At 38.8% G+C, this 20,949-nt stretch overlaps 1 protein-coding gene across 4 annotated transcripts in view; it reads left to right on the top strand.

Annotated features, from left to right (window-relative positions):
• The window catches only part of LOC129081541 (zinc finger protein 350-like), a 29,414-nt gene that overhangs the window by 4,975 nt on the left and 3,490 nt on the right, over positions 1 to 20,949 (top strand). For 2 of the 4 annotated variants that reach the window (XM_054587210.1, XM_054587209.1), the window contains exons 5-6: positions 113 to 177; positions 5,966 to 5,980. In XM_054587210.1, coding sequence (XP_054443185.1) covers positions 113 to 177; positions 5,966 to 5,980 — 80 coding nt within the window. Of the gene's footprint in view, positions 1 to 112; positions 178 to 5,965; positions 5,981 to 9,523; positions 9,672 to 11,188; positions 11,495 to 17,717; positions 17,943 to 18,644; positions 18,808 to 19,084; positions 19,181 to 20,949 lie in introns of those variants that run through there. The other 2 variants (XM_054587212.1, XM_054587211.1) reach the window with 2 other exon arrangements.

Genomic DNA, 20,949 nt, shown 5'->3' with positions numbered 1-20,949 from the left:
TCTGACATCAGCAAATATATATAGGGGAGAAGCCCTATGTATGTAATGTATTTGGAAAGCCTTCAACATGAAGGCTAATCTCACTGTACATCAGCAAGCTCATACTTCAGAGAAACTGTATGTGTAATGAATGTGAAAAAGGCTTCACAGTGAAGAGTCATCTCAGTATACATCAGCGTGACATTGATGCAACCAAGGAGAGTAGACTGGAATGTGCATGCATGAACAATGATGACTTCACTGTACTACTCAGTGGGAATGGTAGATGCTGTTGAGTGAGCATGTGCATTGTGTGGCTGTCACATTCAAAATGACTGAGCAAGTAGAGCAACGAATCTGCACCAAAGTTTGTGTTAAGCTTGAACATTCCTCTGTGGAAACTATTTGGATGATTCAGAAGGCCTCAGCTATAGGAAACCGGTGATTGGCACCTTCATCATGACAACACACCTGCTCATGCTTCATGTCTTGTGCAGTATTTTTTGGCAAAATATCAAAATCACCCAAGTGACTCAGGCACCCTACAGCCTGGATCTGACGCCGTTCAACTTCTGGCTTTTCTAAAAACTAAAAGTATCTTCGAAAGGGAGGAGATTTCAGACTGTCGATAAGATTCAGGAAAATATAATGGGGCAGCTGATGGCTATTGGCAGAACTGTGTGAGGACACAACATGCCTACTTTAAGGGGACAGAGATGTCATTGTCCTATGTACAATGTTTCTTATACCTTCTTCAATAAATGTGTATATTTTTCATATTACATGGCTGGAAACCTTCTGAATAGACCTCATATTTCCTGAACTGGGGTGTCCTGAGAAAACACTCTTCTCTTTTTAAGTATTTTGTAGAACTTTTGCACTATTTTCTATATTGGCTTCACCACTTTACATTCCCAGAAACAGTGTGCTAGGGTTGCCATTTTCCATCAACTTGCCTACACTTGTCTATGTTGTGTTTGAGGATGGAGCAGTTAGAGGTGATATCTCTTTGTGGTTTGGATTTGAATTTTCTCCAAGGGAAGATCTGGGAATCACGAAGGTTTCTTCTGCTTTATCTCACTGCAGTGTCCTGGGCAGAGACAGTCAAATGCGAGCAAATTACCTTAAACTTTGCTATAATTTTTTTTTCAATTTTAGAGAAAGGAGGAGGGATAAAGTGGGAGAGAAACATCAATGTGTGGTAGCCTCTTGTGCACCCCCTACCGGGGACCTGGCTTGTAACCCAGGCATGTGCCCTGACTGGGAATAGAACCAGCAACACTTTGGTTCTCAGGCTGGCACTCAGTCCACTGAGCCACACAAGCCAGGGCGAACTTTGCTAAATTTTTTTTCAGTGTTTCAGGGGTAGGCATTTGTGTTTAGTGCTGCAGCTTCTTACCTGGATTTTAGAATTTTCCCCAAGGTTTTTTGTTTTTATGTTGTGAACTTGGTGAATTCACAGGGTCATCAGTGGACCAGAGACCTCTGGGTACCTCCTTTTTCTTTTCTGAATGGAAAATATTGAGGTGTTGGTGTTGTGTTCCATCATAACATATGAGGAGGAATTTACTTAGGGCTTTGAATCAGAGGAGTCTCATTGGACATTTATATTCATTTCTAAAAACAGACAAGGAAAAAAATCCTTTATGCCAGACACTACATCTCCAGGATCCAGCTCAGTACTTTTTCCTTACTCTAGTTGGAAGACTGCATGGAATAAATTCATTTGAGGAGTCCTACCCTGGGCTGTCTGTCATCCATGGACAAGGCATGCAGAGGTGGGAAGAAAACCCATGTAAAGATTTTCTGGTTTAGTATTTTCAATATTTTGCAAAAAGTTCTCTTTCATAAAACATGAGGACTAGGTAGCTGATAATTTACCTGTCTTCTTAACATGAATCTTTGTAAAGTAGGCCATGAAGTAAATTTATTAAATGTATTGCGAAAAAAACACAAATGTGTTTTATGTGAACAAAAGCAGGACTAATTTCTGATGGAAGCTGCCTTGTCATATTTAGTATGATTTACAATCATCAGTGTCCTGTGTGATTACACATCTCTGCCCACTGATATTAAGCTTGATTTAGGTTTAAGATATAAGATACATAGTTACAGCATGTGGAAAAAATTAAGTTTTGTTGTGGTAAGCCAAAGAAAATTTAGGAATATGTTTTACCACAACTGGTATTTTTATAGTGAAAATTTTTTGCACTTTTTCTTGTTTCTTTTTTTCAATGAGGTTTTCTTTTTTTCCCTTATCTACCTGAACCTCCCAAAGTCAAGGCTGCAGATGGGAACACTTTATTTCCAGTAATTGCACCACCTTTGGAATCTTGGTTTCAGGTATTTTCCTTTGATAATATTAACCTAATTTCTTCTATTTTTAATTCTCTATCCATTAGAATAGCCATTTATTTTTTATTTTTAAAAATGTTATTACTTTTTAGATAAAAATGGGAAGGGGGAGAGAGAGAAACATCAATGCTTTTTCTCATTTATGTATTCATTGTTCCATTCTTGTATGATTTTAAGAGAGCAGATAAACATTGATTCATTGTTCCACTTATTATTGTGTTCATTGGTTGATGCTTGAATGTGCCCTGACCAGGAATAAAACCCTTTGTGGTGAATTGAGACAATGCTTTAAACCAATTGAGCTACTTGACCTAAGCTTTAGAATAACTTTATTTTTAATTCATTTAGAAATACATTGCCTTTCAATGTCTAACTATCCTAAATGAACTATATGTTCTCACTTAAAGCACTTTGAAAATTTTGACTGGTTTATCATAATAAAATATTGGATTGCCCAAAAAGTCTGCTTAGTTTTTATGTAAAATAAAAAACACATTTTTCATTTTCACCAATAACTTTCTTTTGAGTGTGTCAACTATCTTCTGCTATTGCCTGCTAGTGGATAAAGAGGCTCGGGGTGCTGCTAAACATCTTCCAATGCATAAGACAGCACTACAGCAAGGAATTATTTCACCAAAATGCCAATAGTACCAGAAACTTTGCAAACCTCTTTGGCTGTGTCCCAACAGTTTCAGCACCTTCCCTTCTCCATATATTGCACAAATCTTTTTTTATATTTCAGTTGCATTTTTATCTTTTTTGAAATAATAAAGCATAATAAAATGAAAATGTTGTATATTTTTCCCATCTTCAATATTAAAATGGCTGCACAAAAATTCACCGATTTTTATACGTTTTTTTTAAATGCACGTTGATATGACAGCTGCCACAATACCATCTAACAAAATTGTTTTGAATGAAGTTAAAGACGCCTAAGCGCTAGTAGAGCCATTTTATGGAAAAAAAGAATGAACTTTTTGGCTAACCTAATATTATGCAATGAAGAATAATGATGCAAAGAATGTAGTACTGTATTTACTGATCAATTTACCTCATATTTTCTATCGATTAAAAAAGTTACAAAACAATTGAGATATCTGCCTTGATGAAAATATTTTAGGACATTATACACCTAAAAAGTGTATACTGAGATAAATCCTATGGATGTGACGAACTAGGAAACCCTTAATTGGGAAGTAGACCCTATTACATGTGATCCTCAGAGATTATGAATGAATTAATGAATGAATATTTCTAATTTTGAAGAGGCATCTGCCCAGAAGGAAGACCTCAATGGATGTCAGTTCACACTAGAGAAATTATTTTCTCTGGCAGTGAATATGGCATGGTTTGTGGCAATTTGTTACCTCATCACTTGCTAGAAAATCCATGCAGAAATAACTCATGAACACATTCAATTTGGTGGTCTTTGACAAAACAGATAATTTAATTAAGGAAAGAAAATGCATTCTGTCATGTCTAAACAAATAATACACCTCAGAAGCAATTGAGTACAGTATACCTTCAGCCATATTTCTCTCATCATGAATTAAATTTTAATATATACAACACAGGAGTGTTCTATTATATAATTAACTTTTGCATTTCTTTATGTCCAAGCTTGTCTTATTTCAGAACACTTGAAGTACTTGAAAATGAAACAATATTTCATTTCATAATGATAACCTATTTGAATATGTTTAAGTTTATAAGTAGCATCAAGTGGTTTATAAAATTAATATAAATATGATGTTTTAAAATCTTTTACTTTTGAAATAAGTTTAGAATCACAAAAACTGAAGTTTTTCTAGAAATTTCCTAAATTCTATTCAGTTAGCTTCTCTTTAAAATAAAAACTTACATAGTCATAGTTTATTATCTAATTGAGAAAAGTGAAGTTACACTGTTGTTAAATACAGAATTTCTTTGTATGTCCAGTTCTAACATGAACTAATTTTTGTTTGGTAGTTTTAAGAAACAATCATGTATGTAGGTTCTTGTAACCAACACCACATTAGAAAATTCAGAATTTTTTGTTATAAAAACTCCCTCATGCTATCCCTTCATAGTCACATCCTTTACTTGACCCTAACCCTTGGTATTACAGCTCACTTTGCATTTATAATTTTGTCAATAATAGAATATTAGAAAATGGAGTCACTTAACATGTACCCTCTTGAGCTTGACTATTTAACCTTGTGAGATGTAGATAATACATACTTGCTGGTCTCTCCCCCTGGCACCCATTTCTGGGACAGAGCACCTGAAATCCTTGTAAGTTTCTAAGTGATAACAGCATTAGGAGCAGTGTGTCCTATTGAGGTGACTCTGGTTGGAATTTTCAGCTCCACACCACACATACAGAGATGGGCAGGGGGCTGTTAATACAGTGCATGATCAATCATGTCTACTTGAGGACACCTCCATAAAAATCTCAATGTAAATGGATTCATAGAGTTTCCAGGTGGGCGAGGAGGGTGATGTATCCTAACTTTATGGGGACGAAAGCTCTTGTGCTTGGGACCCTCCCAGAAATCATAGTGTGTATCTTTTCATCTGGCTGTTCATCTATAACCTTTATAATATTCTTTAGTAAAGTGTTAAACATAAGCACATCTTTGCCTGAGTTCTGTGATATAAGCTGCTCTAGCCAATTAACTGAACTGGAGGAGGGGTTGTGAAAAACTCTATTGGAGGCCAAGGAAGAAGTGGGTATTTACTGGAGATTTACTACTTTTGATTGCCATCTGAAGTGGGGTGGAAGCAGCTTGTGGTACTGAAGACTTAACCTGTGACATCTGACACTGTTGTGTGAGAACTGAGCTAAACTGTAGGACACCCAGATGGTGCAGAGAATTTCTGGTGTGGGGAACTCTCCCCACCCCATGCACACACACTTTTGGTGACCAGGAGTGTTGTGATGGTGGAAATAGTGTGAGAGTAAAGGAGAAACCCAGGAGAAAGAGTGAACTGTAGGTTTTTCCAAAACAGACCTCAAATGAATTCAACTTAAGAGCTAGCTCTAAGCTCCTTAGGGTCTTTTCTGCCATATGGACATCAGACATCATGGAAGTTGCAATGCAGCCTAGGTCTAACAACTCAAGGTCACGGCCAACTTTTCTTTTTGCCCAAACTGATGGATATAATGCATCCTATGCCAGGTTGGCCTTGAATAGGCTCTGGCCTCTAAAAACTTTAGTAGAGCTCTGGCTGGTTTCGCTCAGTGGATTGAGTGCCAGCCTGCAAACCAAAGGGTCACGAGTTCGATTCCCCATCTGGGTACATGCCTGGGTTTTGGGTCAGGTCCCCAGTAGGGGGCACTCAAGAGGCAACCACACATTGATGTTTCTCTTCCTCTTCTGCATCCCCTCACCTCTCTGAAAATAAATAAAGTCTTTTTTTAAAATCTTTAAAAAAAGAATTGGTCTGAAGAGATGACTGACTGAAGGTCTGACAGTCAGGGCTTAAGGTCTCTATGTCAACCCGGCTAGGCTTCATGATGGAAAACTGTGTGAGGTGTGTACCAATGAACCAAGCTTGTCCTCTAGATTAGCTCTTTAAATCTAATAAAAATCGGGGAAGGGTGTCAATGGACAAGAGTTTCTGTGTTAAATTTCAGATTGAATATGAGGTCACTATCTGGGGAGTGCAGGGTTTATTTGGATTTAAAAGCATAGGAGTCTGGAAGTTTGGAAACCCACAGGTCCAGGCTAGTAAGTGTTTTGAAGCTCAGGTATTGGAAACATTTCCATTTAGTCTTTCAACTCCCAGATCCTTCTCAAAAAATCCTCTTAAAAACCTGTCTCCTAGAGAATTTGAGATCTTGCTCCTCAGTAAGTGTGGTCACTTTGGCTACAATAGACTCATAAAAAATTTGTTTCCCACATCCATTCTCCTCAATGTCCTCACAAATCACAGTAGTTCACTGTGATAAACGGTGTGTCTACAAGTAATGATAAAATTTTTGTTCATCTTACAACAAAGTTTATTCTTTAATATTTCCTTTCAAGTTTGTTGTACACAAGTAAAAACTATTTTCCTAAATTCTACTCATTAGTGATGCCATTTCATTAAATTTTTAAAAATATTACCTTTGTAAAAATTGAAATGATGTGTATAAACATTCATTCAAGTACCTTCCAACATGGCTGTAGTTTTTTGCATTGTCTCCCACAAACGGAGCTCCTGTTACTCCACCTTATCACCAGAATTTCATCTTTTCTGTCTTTTGATTTCAGCAATTCTAATGGTAGGGTAATTGTACCAATCACATCACAGTGCAAAATTTTACTTCCCTAGTAACAACTGATGTTGACCATCATTTCATATGCTTATTTGCCGTCTGCTTGAATTTGAAAGAGTGTGTGTTCAAGGTCTTTACCTGTTTCTGAAGTTGCTGACTTCTGTGAATTCTTTCTATGTTCTGGATACCAGCCTTTTATCTGATAAAAACTTGTTTGATGAATTTGTGGAGATTCCATTTATTTATGCATTCCTAAGGACCTCTAAATGATCCTGCATCATTTGTTGGGAAGTGTATGCTTTCTCCATTGAATGGCCTTTGTACCTTTGTCAAACAGTTGAGTGTATTTGATTTCTGTGAGTGTTTTGTGGGACCTCTGTTCTCTCCCATTTATTTTTATGTTTATCCTTTCAGAAATACTATTAATACCAATACTGCCTATAAGTCTTGAAATATGTTGATATGAGCCCTATATGATGGTTCTTTTTGGTCAGAATTGTTTTTGCTATTTTCAGTGTAGAAATCTGGCAAATGTTACTGTTACCAGGAAATCAATGGTAAGTCATTTTGCTATTTTCTATCCCTAGATTTGGTGTGATGAGAGACTTAAATTCCATGGTGTCTTTTCTAAAATTCATAATCCCTGTTTAATGAGAAAAACTTAGATCAAACCAAAACATGGACTAATACACAAAATACCTGATTAGTACTCCTCAAAATAATTCAGGCTATCAATGAGAAAAAGACTGAGAAATGGTGACAGAACAGAGACAGTCAAGGGAACATGGTGTCCAAATGCAATATTGTATTTTGGATTGAATCCTGGGACAAAAAAAAAAAGATGGTAGTGGAAAAACTTGTGAAATCCGAGGAGAATCTGTTATTTTGTTGAGTATTATAGTGTTAATTTCTCAAATTGACAAATGTACCATGGTTACATAAAATGTTTACAGAATGGGAAGTTGAAGGTATATGCAAACTCTTTGTGTAGTACCTTGTGACTTTTGTGTAAATATGAAATTTTTCCAAAATAAAAAGCTTATTAAAAATAGGTATAATCTATGCCAATTATATCTCAATAAAACTGGAAAAAGATTATAATCTAATTTTATTGTCAGAAACATAAAATGTTTATGTATCTCTATATGTAATTAATATTAAGTGGCTGTAATAATATCTTGGGTGAACTAGTAGGATGGTAACTAGAGTCACATAAAAGGTATGCTTTAAAGTGGGGTATACTTGAAAAACATAAAATTCAATTATGTTCAGTTTATATTATGATCCTCTCATTATCTAAATTCTTACTTTTAAAAAATATTTTATTTATTTACTTTTAGCTAGAGAGGAAGTGGGGGAGAAAGAGAGGGAGAGAAACGTCTGTGGGCTTCCTCTCACACACCTCCAACTGGGGACCTGGCCTATAACCTAGGCATGTGCCCTCACCGGGAATAGAACCAGAATCCTTGCAGTTCAGAGGCCAGCACTCAATTCACTGAGCCACACCAGCTAGGGCTAAATTCTTAAACTTTTTTACTCCTTGATTTATTGGTAACTTTTTTCTTGTATGTTCCAGACAGCTCCAATTACTTTTAATCCTATGTTGTTTATAATTTTGCAACTATACTTGGTGTCTTGTTTTGTTTTTTTAAATTCATACCCTATAAATTTTGTACTATATAATGGCAATTCATCTCAACAGCTTTATGGCCATAATTTATATATAATATATTTACGTAGTAATTGTACAACTTGTTGACATTTAGTAAGTTTAGAGTTGTGCCATCATCACCACTATCCAGTTTTTAGAAAATTTCATGACCTCATACATAAACTAATTAAACGGTGGTTTTATTATTGTTGAGTTTGCAAGTTCTTTATACATTTTGAATACAAGTCTTTTTATCAGATGTATGACGTGGAAATATTTTCTCCCAATCTCTGGCTCAGCTCTTCACTTTCTTAAATGTTGTGCTTAGTAGTACAAAAGTTTTAAATTTTAATTAAGTCCAATTTATTATTTTTTCTTTATGACTAATTCTTATCTGTCTTCCCTTAGAATTGTAGCTAACTCAGGTTCAGTAAAATTATCTCCCGTTTGCTTCTCTAAGTTTTATGCTTTCACCTCTCATACTTAGGTCTGTGATTTATTTTAAGTTAATTTTGTTTATGGTTAGAATTAAGGGTATCAATTTATTTTTCTGCAAGTAGATATGCCATTATTCCAGCACGTTCTGTTGAAAAGACTTACCACCAAGTTGGCTTATCTTGGAACCTTGGTCAAAAAGCAACCGACCTCAACAGTGTTGGATTCGCAATTCTAGTTGTGCCTTTTCTCATCGGCTCCAGATCCTTATTGACCTCACCTTCGGTGACTTTTCCCCAAAGCCCCCATCTCAGCGACTACTTCAGCTCCTCCTGGCCGCTCTTTTTGCCTGGTTAGTGATGGCCAACCTCACACTGTACTAGTTTCTGGAAATCTTTTACTGTTGTTAAAAACCAATTCCTGCAAGAAATTTAACGCCAGAATCTTCCCGGCGGTGTCCGTTTACTGAAGGTATGACTTTTTCTTTTTGCAGGATTTCTTTGTTGCTACACCGACAGCCGAGCTCCTGGACATTTCAAAACTTAAAAAAAAAAAAATCTTTATACAAAATGTAAAGGCTGCTGCCATATGACTCCTTTGCCCAGTCCGCCGAGCAGTATTTAGCTTACTCCGTATTCGTCTCCAGAAACTCGAATCTCCGAAAATCATTTTCCGCAGGACTACGAAGTGCCAGTAAAGAAGGTAATTTAATGAGCTTCTCACCTTCTAGCCAATCCTGGATGTTGGTGCCAAAGTAGCGTCTGGCTTCCTGTACGGCAATCAGGTCCCCCAACATGGCGGCCCCCACGGTGGCACCGCGCGCCGGACGCCGACATGTTGCCTCGGAGGGGTTTGCTGGAAATCTCCTGCGTTTACTCAAATACCTCAGATCCTTCTCGGCCGCCACAGGCTGACGAAATATCTGGGCGACGACGTTTCTAGAAGCTGAAGCAGTTTGCGGAAGTGTAACGTTTAGTCAGTCTCTCCTGGTGGGCTAAAGAAAATCAGGTCAGTGTGCTCTTGTTGTCCTTTAAAGTTTTTCTTTTAAAGTTTGTCTCGACCTTATTGGTGTGGTACAGTAGTTTAGGCATCGGCGTGCAAGCCGAAAGGTCATAGGTTTGATTTTCGGTCCGGGCACTTGCCTGGGTTGCGGTGAGGTCCCCGGTTGGGGGCGTGAGAGACGCAACCATCCACGTTTCTCTCCCTTTCTTAAACCCTCCTTAACGCCTCTCTCTAAAAAATGAAATCTTTTTAAAAAGTTTTCTGGGAGGTTTGTCTCCCACAGAGTACCTGACGTCACAGGGGGGAAGTGGTGTATTTGGGCCCGTGGAATTATCGGCGGGGGTTTTAAGAGGAGCGCCTAGGCATTTGGGAGCAACCAGGTGTGACACGTCTGTCTGTGGCTGGGGTACTTTGGGGGTCATCAGGCGATTAAGGGTCTTTAGAGATCTACGACCGTGTCCTGACTGTTATGGTCTTTGTGGGTCGCTCTGATTGTAATGGATGGAGGTGGCATTTAGGATGATCGCTGTGTCAGGTTCGATGTTTGACAGTGATGTTGTGTCCAGTGTGGGCGGTCGTCACGTGAGGATCTCTGGGGCATGTTTCGAAATAACGAGGGTGTGTGTGGTCAGTGTCTGTCCGGAGGGGCTCCTGATCCTGAAGCTGCATCTTTAGTCGCCCAGGACCCTGGGGTGATGTTTGGGTTGAGGTTCCAACCCCAGCTGCTGGGACAGAACGGAATCCATAGCTTGCGTATGTGGCGGATTTTCCTACTGTTAATGAAACTTGTGTTGTTTGCAGTTTGCCTTGCTATGAATAATGCTGCTATGAAAATTATTGTACGCGTTTTGTGGTTTAGATGTACCCTTATTTGGGAGGCATGTATAGCTTAGATATAAATCTCAGAGAAGGCGGTAGAGCCCACGGCCAGTAGTAAGAAGTCCTCTGTGTTTCAGCCTTTTATCCAGGGGTTGACTGTCTGCAGTGGAGAGACGAATCCAGCCACACCCATCCGTCTCTCATCAGTGGCAGGTTTCACGCTGCAAAGGCAGAAATGAGTTCTTACGACCAAGAGCTATGGCCCTCAAAGAGGAAAATACTGTCTATATCTGTCCCTTTCCAGAAAAGGTTTACCAATACCTGCTCTCATCTCTTAATGTGCAATAGCGGACACTGTTGCTTATTTGCCTGACATACATTTACATTTTTTATTTGCTAACAGAATCTCCATTTTATTTAATTAATGCTCACCCCTCTGACAAGGTGATTCATGTCAGTGTGTTAGTAAGTCCTGGTTCGCCCACAGTGGTGGTTTCAGTTCCCCTCGCTAGTGATTGAATTACTGTGAAATGAGCTTAGTTACTTGGTGCATGCAGTTCCTAGGGGACTATGTAAGTGGAAGTCTACTTAGTGGATTCTGAGGGACATTTTCTCTTTTATTTATTTATTTGTTTGTTTATTTTTAATTTTTTATCCTCTATCCTCACCCAAAGACATTTCCCCCCTCCCCCCATTGCTTTTAGGGAGAGAGAAAGGAAGAGAGAAACATCCACAAGAGAGAAGCTTCCGTCAGCCGCCTCCCACTCTCACTCCAGCCTGTTATTGTCTTGGAATTGAACCCACAACTCTTGGTTTGTGGAAAACACTCCAACCGACTGAGTCACACCGGCCAGGGCCATTTTCTCTTTTAAATATGTGATTCCTTGAATCTCTTTTTGTATGCTGATGAAACATTGGCAGAATATGACCTTAATTTTCTGTCTTACTTTCTAATGTTTGTAGTTTATTCTTATCTCAAAGCATTGGCTCAACTCTCCAATTTAAAATAGGTAAGTGGGGTTATAGTGGACAGCTGTGCCTTGTTGCCTACCCAGAAAATTCGCTTGCTAGTGTCTGGAGTTAACAGTTTTTAGAGGGAAGAATCATAAAATTATGATTCATCCAGGATTTCAAAGTTAATGATACAGAAATGTTTGTAGTATGTTTTAAGGCTAAAAAAAAAAAATGTCTGTTTAGCCCTGGCTGGTGAGGCTTAGTGGACGGAGCACCAGCCTGCGATCTGAAAGGTCACCAGTTTCATTCTCAGCCAGGCCCGGTCCCCAGGTGGGGGCCTAGGAGAGGCAGCTGATTGATGTTTCTCTCCCTCTCTTTCTCTCTCCCTCTTTTTCTCTCTCCCTTCCCCTCTCTCTCAAAATAAATAAATAAAATCTTTTTAAAAAGTGTCTATTTAATGTGATTTATGTCTTCCGTTAATTCCTTGTAAACTTTGCACTGGTGTTCCTTCAATCTGTCTCTACAAATGCATATATTTTATTGATGTTTTTAAAAGACAAGCTTTTGGCGTTGTTGAGCTCTTCAGATGATTTGTTAATTTAAAAGATCTACAAGTTAATCAGTACAAAAGCAGTATTTACATATATATGTACTGTTCACATATATTGTATATATAAAAATATACAAATATATAACTTATGTAAATAAATACATATATGTCATTTGTATAAAATATATACATATATTTTACAAAATATAAAAATACGCATGTAAAATATATATGCGTATAAATTATATGAATACATAATGTATGTTATATATTTATAAATTGTATATAATTACACATTATATATTCATGTATAAATTATGTATTTTTATACATATGGTTAATACATATAACATATATATATAGTCATTGACCAGGTTAAGAAACAGAACACTGCCGGCATCCCAGTGGTGTTCTGTGACCCCATTCCAATTATATACTCACACCCAAGATAACTACCCCCTTCTCTCCATACCAAGCACTTTAAGACTTTTCTTTATACTTTTGTCATGTAATTAACCATGCATAATTCTCATAGTTTATTTAGTTGTGCCTGTTTTTAACTAAATCAATCATACACATGCATTTTTTTAATGTCAGGCTTTTGCTTAATACATAAGTTTTTTATTTTTATTTTTTAAGGAGTTACTAACCACAGAAGGTCTCTCACATATGAATCACAAGAATGTGTTTTTGTTTTATTATTTAAACAAGTTAGGTGCTTTTCCTGTGTAGAACAAGCCTGTGCCTCTCCCTTCCCCGCTTCTCCCCAGGGGTGTTACCCTTGCCTTTCTCTCTCCTAAGCTCCAAGGGCCCTCTCTTTGCCTCTGTAACTTGTTTCCTGAGCCTACACAGCCCCTCTGCCTCACTTCTACTACTTCTGTAACTTTCTAAATAAACTTTCTCTTATAATTTAAAAAGTATAAAAAATAAAATAGGGCCTGTTTCAAAGATGTTTCCATAACTTAACACTGTAAAATTTTCCTGTATTTTTGTTTTATTGATGTACTTCTCCTACTGAGATTGTGAGTTGTTCTCCAAAATGAATTTTGTGTGTGTTCTGAGGTGGGGTTCAGTCTTCCCATCCTCCACTTCCAGCATGGATTTCTGATTGTCCCAGATGTCCATATTTTGAAAGGCCATCCTGACCCTCTTCTCTGTAGAGCTTCCTGTGTCATCTTGTCTTTAGCTATGCCTAAATCTGTTCATAGGCATTTTATTTTGTTCCTTTGGCTGATTTGTCTATTATGCTAATATATATGCTACTGTCATAGCTAAACTTTAAGTCCTCAAAACTGATACAGCAAGTCTTTCAACTAACTTTTTTTTAAAGATTTTATTTGTTTCTAGATAGAATGGAAGGGAGGGAGAAGGAGAGAGAGAAACATGGTTGTGCAAGAGTTACACTACTGCCTCTCGCACGCTCCCCACTGGGGATCTGGCTTGCGACCCAGATGTGTGCCCTGACTGAGAATCAAACCAGCAACCTTTTGGTTTACAGGCGAGCACTCAGTCAACGGAGTGACACCAGCCAGTGCCCTCATTTTTTTTTTTTTTTTTTTTGAGAAGTGTATCAGCCTTAACAAAGTGACCAAATTAGGATTTCGACTGGGGTATCATTTGGTATATATACTCGTATATATTTGGGAAACATGGCATCTTCAGAGTGCTTGGTTTTCTGAGCCACCTTCGCAGTCAGTCCATCTTTCCATTTATTTAAGTCTGTTAAAATTTCTCTCAATATTTCTTGCTACTTATGAAATATTTTTGATGTTCTTCCAAATGATAATTTATAAATTTTATTTTGTTTGTTAACACCCTATTTGTCAGTTACTGGGGAAGGTATGTTGAAATCTTTTATTAGTCTGGATTTGTTTATTCTTGTTTTTTAGTCCACCTTTACTTTAGATATTTCAAGGCTATATTGTTAGGTATCTATAAATTACATACTTTTATAATGTGGTAAATTGAACCTCTTACCAATGAGTGTTGTTTTTCTTTCTCAGTAGTCATTTTTGGCTTTCTGGTCTATTTGGTCTGAGAATATACTTATACCAGATTATTTATGGTGACTCATTTTTTTTAAAGTATATTTTATTGATTATGCTATTGCAGTTAACCCATTTTCCCCCTCTTCCCCACTCTGCCCAGCACCCCCATTCCCTGCAGCAATACTCCCCCACCCCTTAGTTCATATCCATTGGTGATACATATAAGTTCTTTGGTTTCTCCATTTCCTCTACTATTCCTAACCTGCCCCTGCCTATTTTGTACCTACCAATTATGCTTCTTATTCCCTGTACCTTTTTCCCCATTCTCCTCTTTCCCCTTCTTTACTGATAACCCTCCATGTGATTTCCATTTCTATGATTCTGTTCCTGTTCTAGTTTTTTGCTTAGTTTGTTTTTGTTTTTTAGGTTGTTGTTGATATTTCTGAGTTTGTTTTCATTTTACTGTTCATAGTTTTGATCATCTTTTTCTTCCATAAGTCCCTTTAACATTTCATAGAATAGGGGCTTGGTGAAGAGAAACTCCTTTAGCTTTACCTTGTCTGGGAAGCACTTTATCTGCCCTTCCATTCTACACGATAGCTTTGCTGGATAGAGTAATCTTGGATTTATATATGTCCTTGTTTTTCATGACTGAATACTTTCCAGTCCTTTCTTGCCTGCAAGGTTTCTTTTGAGAAATCAGCTGATAGTCTTATGGGAACTCCTTTGTAGGTAACTCTTCTTCTTTTCTCTTACTGCTTTTAAGATTCTCTCTTTATCTTTAACCTTTAGCATTTTAATTATGTTGTGTCTTGGTGTGGCCCTCTTTGGATCCAATTTGTCTGAGCTTCCTGGACTTATATGTCTATTTCCTTCACCAAATTGGGGAACTTTTCTTTCATTATTTTTTCAAATAAGTTTTCAATTTCTTGCTCTTCCTCTTCTCTTTCTGGCACCTCTATAATTCGGATGTTTGTATATTTAAAGTTGTCCCAGAGGTTCCTAAGCTTCTGCTCATTTTTTTTGAATTCTTGTTTCTTCTTTCTGTTCTGGATGAATGTTTATTTCTTCCTTTTGTTCCAAATCATTAATTTGAGTCCCGGCTTCCTTCCCTTCACTGTTGGTTCCCTGTATATTTTCCTTTTTCTTTAAAAAAAAATTTTTTTTAGAGAGAGGGAAGGGAGGGCAAAAGAGAGGGAGAGAAATATCATGTGTGAGAGAAACATTGATTGGTTGCTTCTCGCACACTGCCAACTGGAGACCTGGCCCACAACCCAGGCATGTGCCGGGACCTGGGATCAAACCAGCAGCTTTTTGGTTCGCAGGCTAGAGAGCAACTCACTGAGCCACACTAGCCAGGGCAGTCCCCTGTTCTAGTGTATATTTTTCTTTATTTCATTTTGTATAGCCTTCACTTCCTCCTTTATTTTGTAGCGGTACTCAATCATTTCTCCGAACATTCTCAATCATTTCTCTGAGCATTCTGATTACCAGTGTTTTAAACTTTGCTCTGACAGATTGTCTATTTACTTGTCACTTAATTCTTTCTCTGGAGTTTTGATCTGTTCTTTCATTTGGGCCATATTTCTTTGTCTCAATTTGTTGGTGCACCTGTTACATTGTAAGGGATAGAGCCTTAGGTGTTTGCTAGGGTGGGGAAACCCTTTTTGCTATGTCCTGGCACTATACGTGGGGGAGGATTCAGAGAGGGAAATAATGCTGCTTGCTCTGCTCTCACCCTGCTTTCATCCACTTCCTCTACTTCTCCCAAGTGACTGGAACTCTTCCAGCTGATGCCTTGGTGGGGATTCCCGAAGTGGCTGGTCTTGTGTATGTTCTAGGACCCTATGGGCTCCTCAAATGCACTCTTCTGAGAGACTGGCAGTTTCTTCCATGGCTGCAACCCCCACAGGTTTTTACAGCTAGAGGTTATAGGCTTTATATTTGCAGAGCTGGAACCCTGGGTTGTGTGGTCTGTCCTGGAGCTGGGATCACTCACTCCCTAGGTGTCCCTCCCTGGTTTTTATGTACCACATGGGAAAGTGAGACCACCCGTTCTGCCCGCTGCTGCTGTCTCACCACCCCTGCTGCAGCCACGCTGCCTCCTTTCTGTCCTGCTACCTGTTTCAGTACCTCCTACCCATCTGGATGAATGTTTCTCCTTTAAATCCTTGGTTGTCGGCCTCCATGCAGTTCAATTTTCTGGCAGTTGATTGTTTTTTGGTTTGTTTTTAGATTGGTTGTTATCCTTCTTAGGATTGCACAGGGAGGTAAAGTGTATCTACCTACACCTCCATCTTGGTCAGAAGTCTGTGGTGACTCTCTTCATGATATATTTTTTCCTAAATTTTTATTTCAAGCTTTCCATATTGTTATGTTTCAGATGTGTCACCTATAATAATAACATGTTATTCAGTTTTAAATATTAGTTGAGTGTGACAGTACTGAGGTGTTAGTGTTTAATGTAACCAACTGGAATCCTTGTTGTGTTTATGCTTACTATAATTTTTAGTATGTTACGTTTTAAATGTCACCTAAGTGCATTGGGCTTGCCCCCATTATTCTCTTTTCCATATTTTATTTATTTTTGCCTTGTTTTGAATTTAAAAAAAAATTTTATTGATATTTAGAGAGAGAGGAAGGAGGTGGGAGAAATACCAATTTGTAGTTACGCTTATTTATGCATTCATTCATTGATCTTTAAAAAAGTATTCTTCACTTGAGGACATTTTTTTAATTTGATTTTAGAGAGAGAGGAAGGGAGAGGAGGAAAGAAAGAAAAAAAATCCATGTGAAAGAGATACATTGGTTGCCTCCTGACCGCAGCCTGACCAGGGCTCTAACTGTCAACCTAGATATGTGCCGTGATCGCAGATTGAACTGGCGACCTTTCAGTTTACATGATGACGCTTCAACCAGCTGAGCTACAAAAGCCAGGTTCATCGGTTGATTCTTGTATGTGCTCTGAATGAGGATTGAACCTGCAACCTTGGCTTTTGAGATGATGTTCTAACCAACTGAGCTTCCTAGCCAGAGCTTGAATGATGTTTTCAATTTACATTTCCCCCATCTGTAAGCATGGAAATGCTTACGTATTTTAAGACAACTGTTTTCATCCTGACAGTAGAAGTTATATAGAACCTGGAACTTTCTTAAATTCTTGTGTTAATTTTACACTCTTTTCCGACAATATAGGTATCTTAAAGCACCTCATTTGCCAGCTTTCAGTTTATTTACAGTATTGTTTACTTTTGTAGGTATTTTAAAACCTCTTAAGGTATTATCATTATTGCTTATGAGATAGTGCTGATGACTTATCCAGTGCATTGTCTTCCCCACTGAAATATGTGCAGTCATGGTGTAGAGAAACATTTAAATAGGCCCATAAAAACATGTTTTTTGAAGAGAATAGTGCCTCAATCCCCTCATCCCATGTGGTCTGCTTTGTACAAGTGATTTTACTGAGACTCACTTGCCTCTGAGGCATGGTTCGCGGAAGGATGTAATTTCCCAGGTCTCCTTTGACAGTCACCCCATGTAAACTCCACAGGATGAAGAAGAACTTCCACCACAGAAAGAACCTAGGACTTTATTGGCCATAAGAATAAATACTGTGGGGACACCATATGAAGGGACACTAGCAGTACCGTGGCATTGTGTGAGAGTGAGGGCTCAGGAGCAGTGTAGCATCTGGGCCTAGAGGGAATGTACCACCCATTGAATTTTCACCTCAATCCACAGGTCCCGACCCCCCAGGAGCATAGAATCATGTGAAGACAGAAGAAGTTACATGGGGGTGGGGGTAGCGGTTATCAGCATTTCCGGGGACACACCTCACTGAAGACAGAATTTCTGAACAGAAATTTAGAACAGACCCAGAACACCAGAACACACCAAGACAGAGCCTCCCCGTTACCAGATCTTTTCAGAGAACAGAAGAAAATGCTCCAGGCTCAGGTGGCTTTGGTTTGTTTTATCCTTTCCTTTCTTCATTAATGGTTTTGTAGAGGCCTATAAAAAACTACCTCCATTAATCTGAAAAATATACATATGGTATATACAATATATTTTGACTCTCAGATATATCAATATGGTGTTTCTAGATTAATAACATTTTACTTTATATTATAGAAGCTTCTAATTGTATGAATGTACAGATGGCTGAATGCACATTTACAAAATACAGGGTGGGGCAAAATTAAGTTTACAATTGTGAGGATGCAAAACAGATTTTATTCTTTGTTGTTTGTCATTGTATTATTTTCTTTCTCTCTCTCTCTCTCTCTCTCTTTTTTAGGTTTGGTTTACTTATTTTAAAGAGAGGGAAAGGGAAGGAGAAAGAGGGAGAGAAACACCAATGTGTGCTTGCCTCTCTCACGCCCCCTACTGGGGACCTGGCCTGCAACACAGGCATGTGCCCTGACTGGGAATTGAACCTGTGACCCTTTGGTTTGCAGGCCGGCACTCAGTCCACTGACCCACACCACCCAGGGCATATTATTGTACTGTTTTCCATATGAACAACTGTATACCTACTTTTGACCCACCATGCATTTTACTAGACATGTAATTATTCAACTGTATCTTAAAATAAAACCTACTTGCTATATAGATGCAGCCTATAAAGTGAAAATGAGCAGGAAAACTAATATTTCATATTATCTAAAGCACATCGGGACATTAAACAGCACAGTGCTGTTACGGGAATCTCTGACATTTCATGATGTGGCTGTGGACTTCACCTGGGAAGAATGGCAGCTCCTGGACCCGGATCAGAAGGACCTGTACAGGGACGTGATGTTGGAGAACTACAGCAACCTGGTGTCAGTGGGTGAGGACGGCTCCCTGGTGTCACTCAGTTGGTCCCCAGTCAGTGGCCTTTCCATCCTCAGCTTCTGAAAGCTCTCGCAAGTCTGGTTTTCTGAGGTGGTAGATGAGTCTTAGTTCCCTCTCTGGCCCCAGATTGGTATGTTCTCCCTTCTCCTGAGAGAAAAGCCTTTGTTCTGCAAATGCAAAAATTGTTTTGTCTTTAAATAGCACATTCTGCTCTCTTCGCAGACCCCACGTCCTTTTCAGTTAGCCTGTCTTCTATCATTCCCCATGAACAGGTTATGAATCCAGCAATGCGGGCGTACTCTCCAAGTTGGATCACGGGGAAGCACCATGGACAAAGGAAGGTGAAATCCCCTGTGGAACCCGTTCAGGTGAGTTAGAGAACCAGCACGGGGTGGGCTGTGGAAATCACATTCTAGTCATTCAGAAAAGAGGCTCAGAAGCGAAGGGGGTTTGAGGATAGGTAAGCAGCGCCTCTGTCCATGTCTCTCCCAGTGAGAGAGAGCCCACTTTTTCTTTGTAGGAGTTACAGATTCCTTTATTTCTTCTGGGATGTGACACTATTTTATCTGCACCTTGATTTTTTGTGCATATGGTTCTGCTTTTTAGGATTCTCAAATCTTTCCTTTCTTCACAGTCTTCTTAGACCTCTCCTGCTATAACGGTCCACTGTCTGAGGTCTTTCTCCAGAGAGAAGACTGTGCTCACTGTCTTCTGACCGCTGCTCCTTTCTGCCCTGGTAATGTGGATTTTCCTTCCTCACATCCACCCCTTCCTGGATGCTGCGCCCCCAAAGTACAGTGGTCTTCACTGTGCCTTTGCTTTCCTTTTTCTCATTGCTTCACTTTTTCTTCACTCTGAGGTTCTTCAGCTCTTTTGTTTTCCACTTCCTCATGTGACTCACCAGCCCTCCAAAGTTTTCTTCATTCTAAGCAGCTAAGCTTCTTTTGTTCCCTACATGAGCCCCCCAAAATTCGATCTCCCCACTGTGATCCACCACAGACTCTATTATGTAGAATTTTCTCATCTTGTTGGCAACGTTGCTGAACTCCTAATGACTGCAAGGACCTAAAGTCATCGTCCCTCCCAGAAAAGCCCTGTGAGTTCAGGTTCACCTTCATTCCTGTGCATCTGCCATCCTGGCCAGCATCACCTCAGTTGTTCCTGCCCACGGAACTCTCTTCTTTAAAGGAGTCTTCTGTTCATGATGTGTTTCAACTAGGAGATTCATTTTAACTATGTACCTTCTCAGTTCCAGCCTATACCAGACCATAACTCTTGCTTACTTCAAATTAACTCCTATGTGTATATACTAATTTTAAACTTTGTTCTTGTTTACTATAGATGTTACCACTGTAGTATTCACTTCCCTAAAACTTTTATATTCCTTTCCATCATATTCTGAGGACATTAAGTCCCAGTTAATGCCATTATTCATCACATAACATTAAAATTTTTCTTACTGTGATCTGCATGATATAATGTCCTGTTTACAAAGAGATAGATTTCTATCTGATCTTCAAAATGCTGTCAGATGTGTACCATACATGTTATTGCTTCCTTGATTCATCATCTATACGTTATTTTTTGATAACCTTGTGTGTGTTGGGGTGGGGGATAAGAACAATGAAAGCATACAAATAAATCAAGAGCTTTCATCCTAAGAGGAGTCAAAAAATGAATCAAAACACACAAATAAATAATATATCTAGGTGGATAAAAGTGCTGAGATAAAAATTTAGCCAGCAGAATAGAACAGTGAGTGTTGGGGCCATGCTCCTCTCAGGAAGAGTACAAACAACTCCCTGATAAGACACCTTTGAGCCAAGAGATGAAGGACGTTTGGCTGTTGGGCTAAGAGATTCCAAGTAGAAAGGACAGCAAGTTGAAGCAGCAGGGATGTGTGTGGAAAACAGAATGGAGCGCATATGTAAGGAGCAGAGTAGGCTGTCGGGAACATGCTGGAAATGAGTTCTAAGTGGCAGCAGCAGCAGGAGGAGGGGAGGGTAAGGTCTATCCTGTGATCCATGTTAGAGAATCATAGTTTTCCTCCTAATGATAAGAGAAAACATGTGGAGTTGTTGAGTGCTGGAATGACATGACATAATTTCCCTTTTCACTCATGGACACAGACAATAGT

Source organism: Pteronotus mesoamericanus, unplaced genomic scaffold (assembly GCF_021234165.1).
Source record: "Pteronotus mesoamericanus isolate MK-2021 breed Mesoamerican mustached bat unplaced genomic scaffold, CSHL_Meso_final scaffold_1135, whole genome shotgun sequence".
NCBI lineage: Eukaryota > Metazoa > Chordata > Mammalia > Chiroptera > Mormoopidae > Pteronotus > Pteronotus mesoamericanus.
Note: the sequence above shows the minus strand (reverse complement) of the source record. Positions and strands in the feature narration are given on the sequence as shown.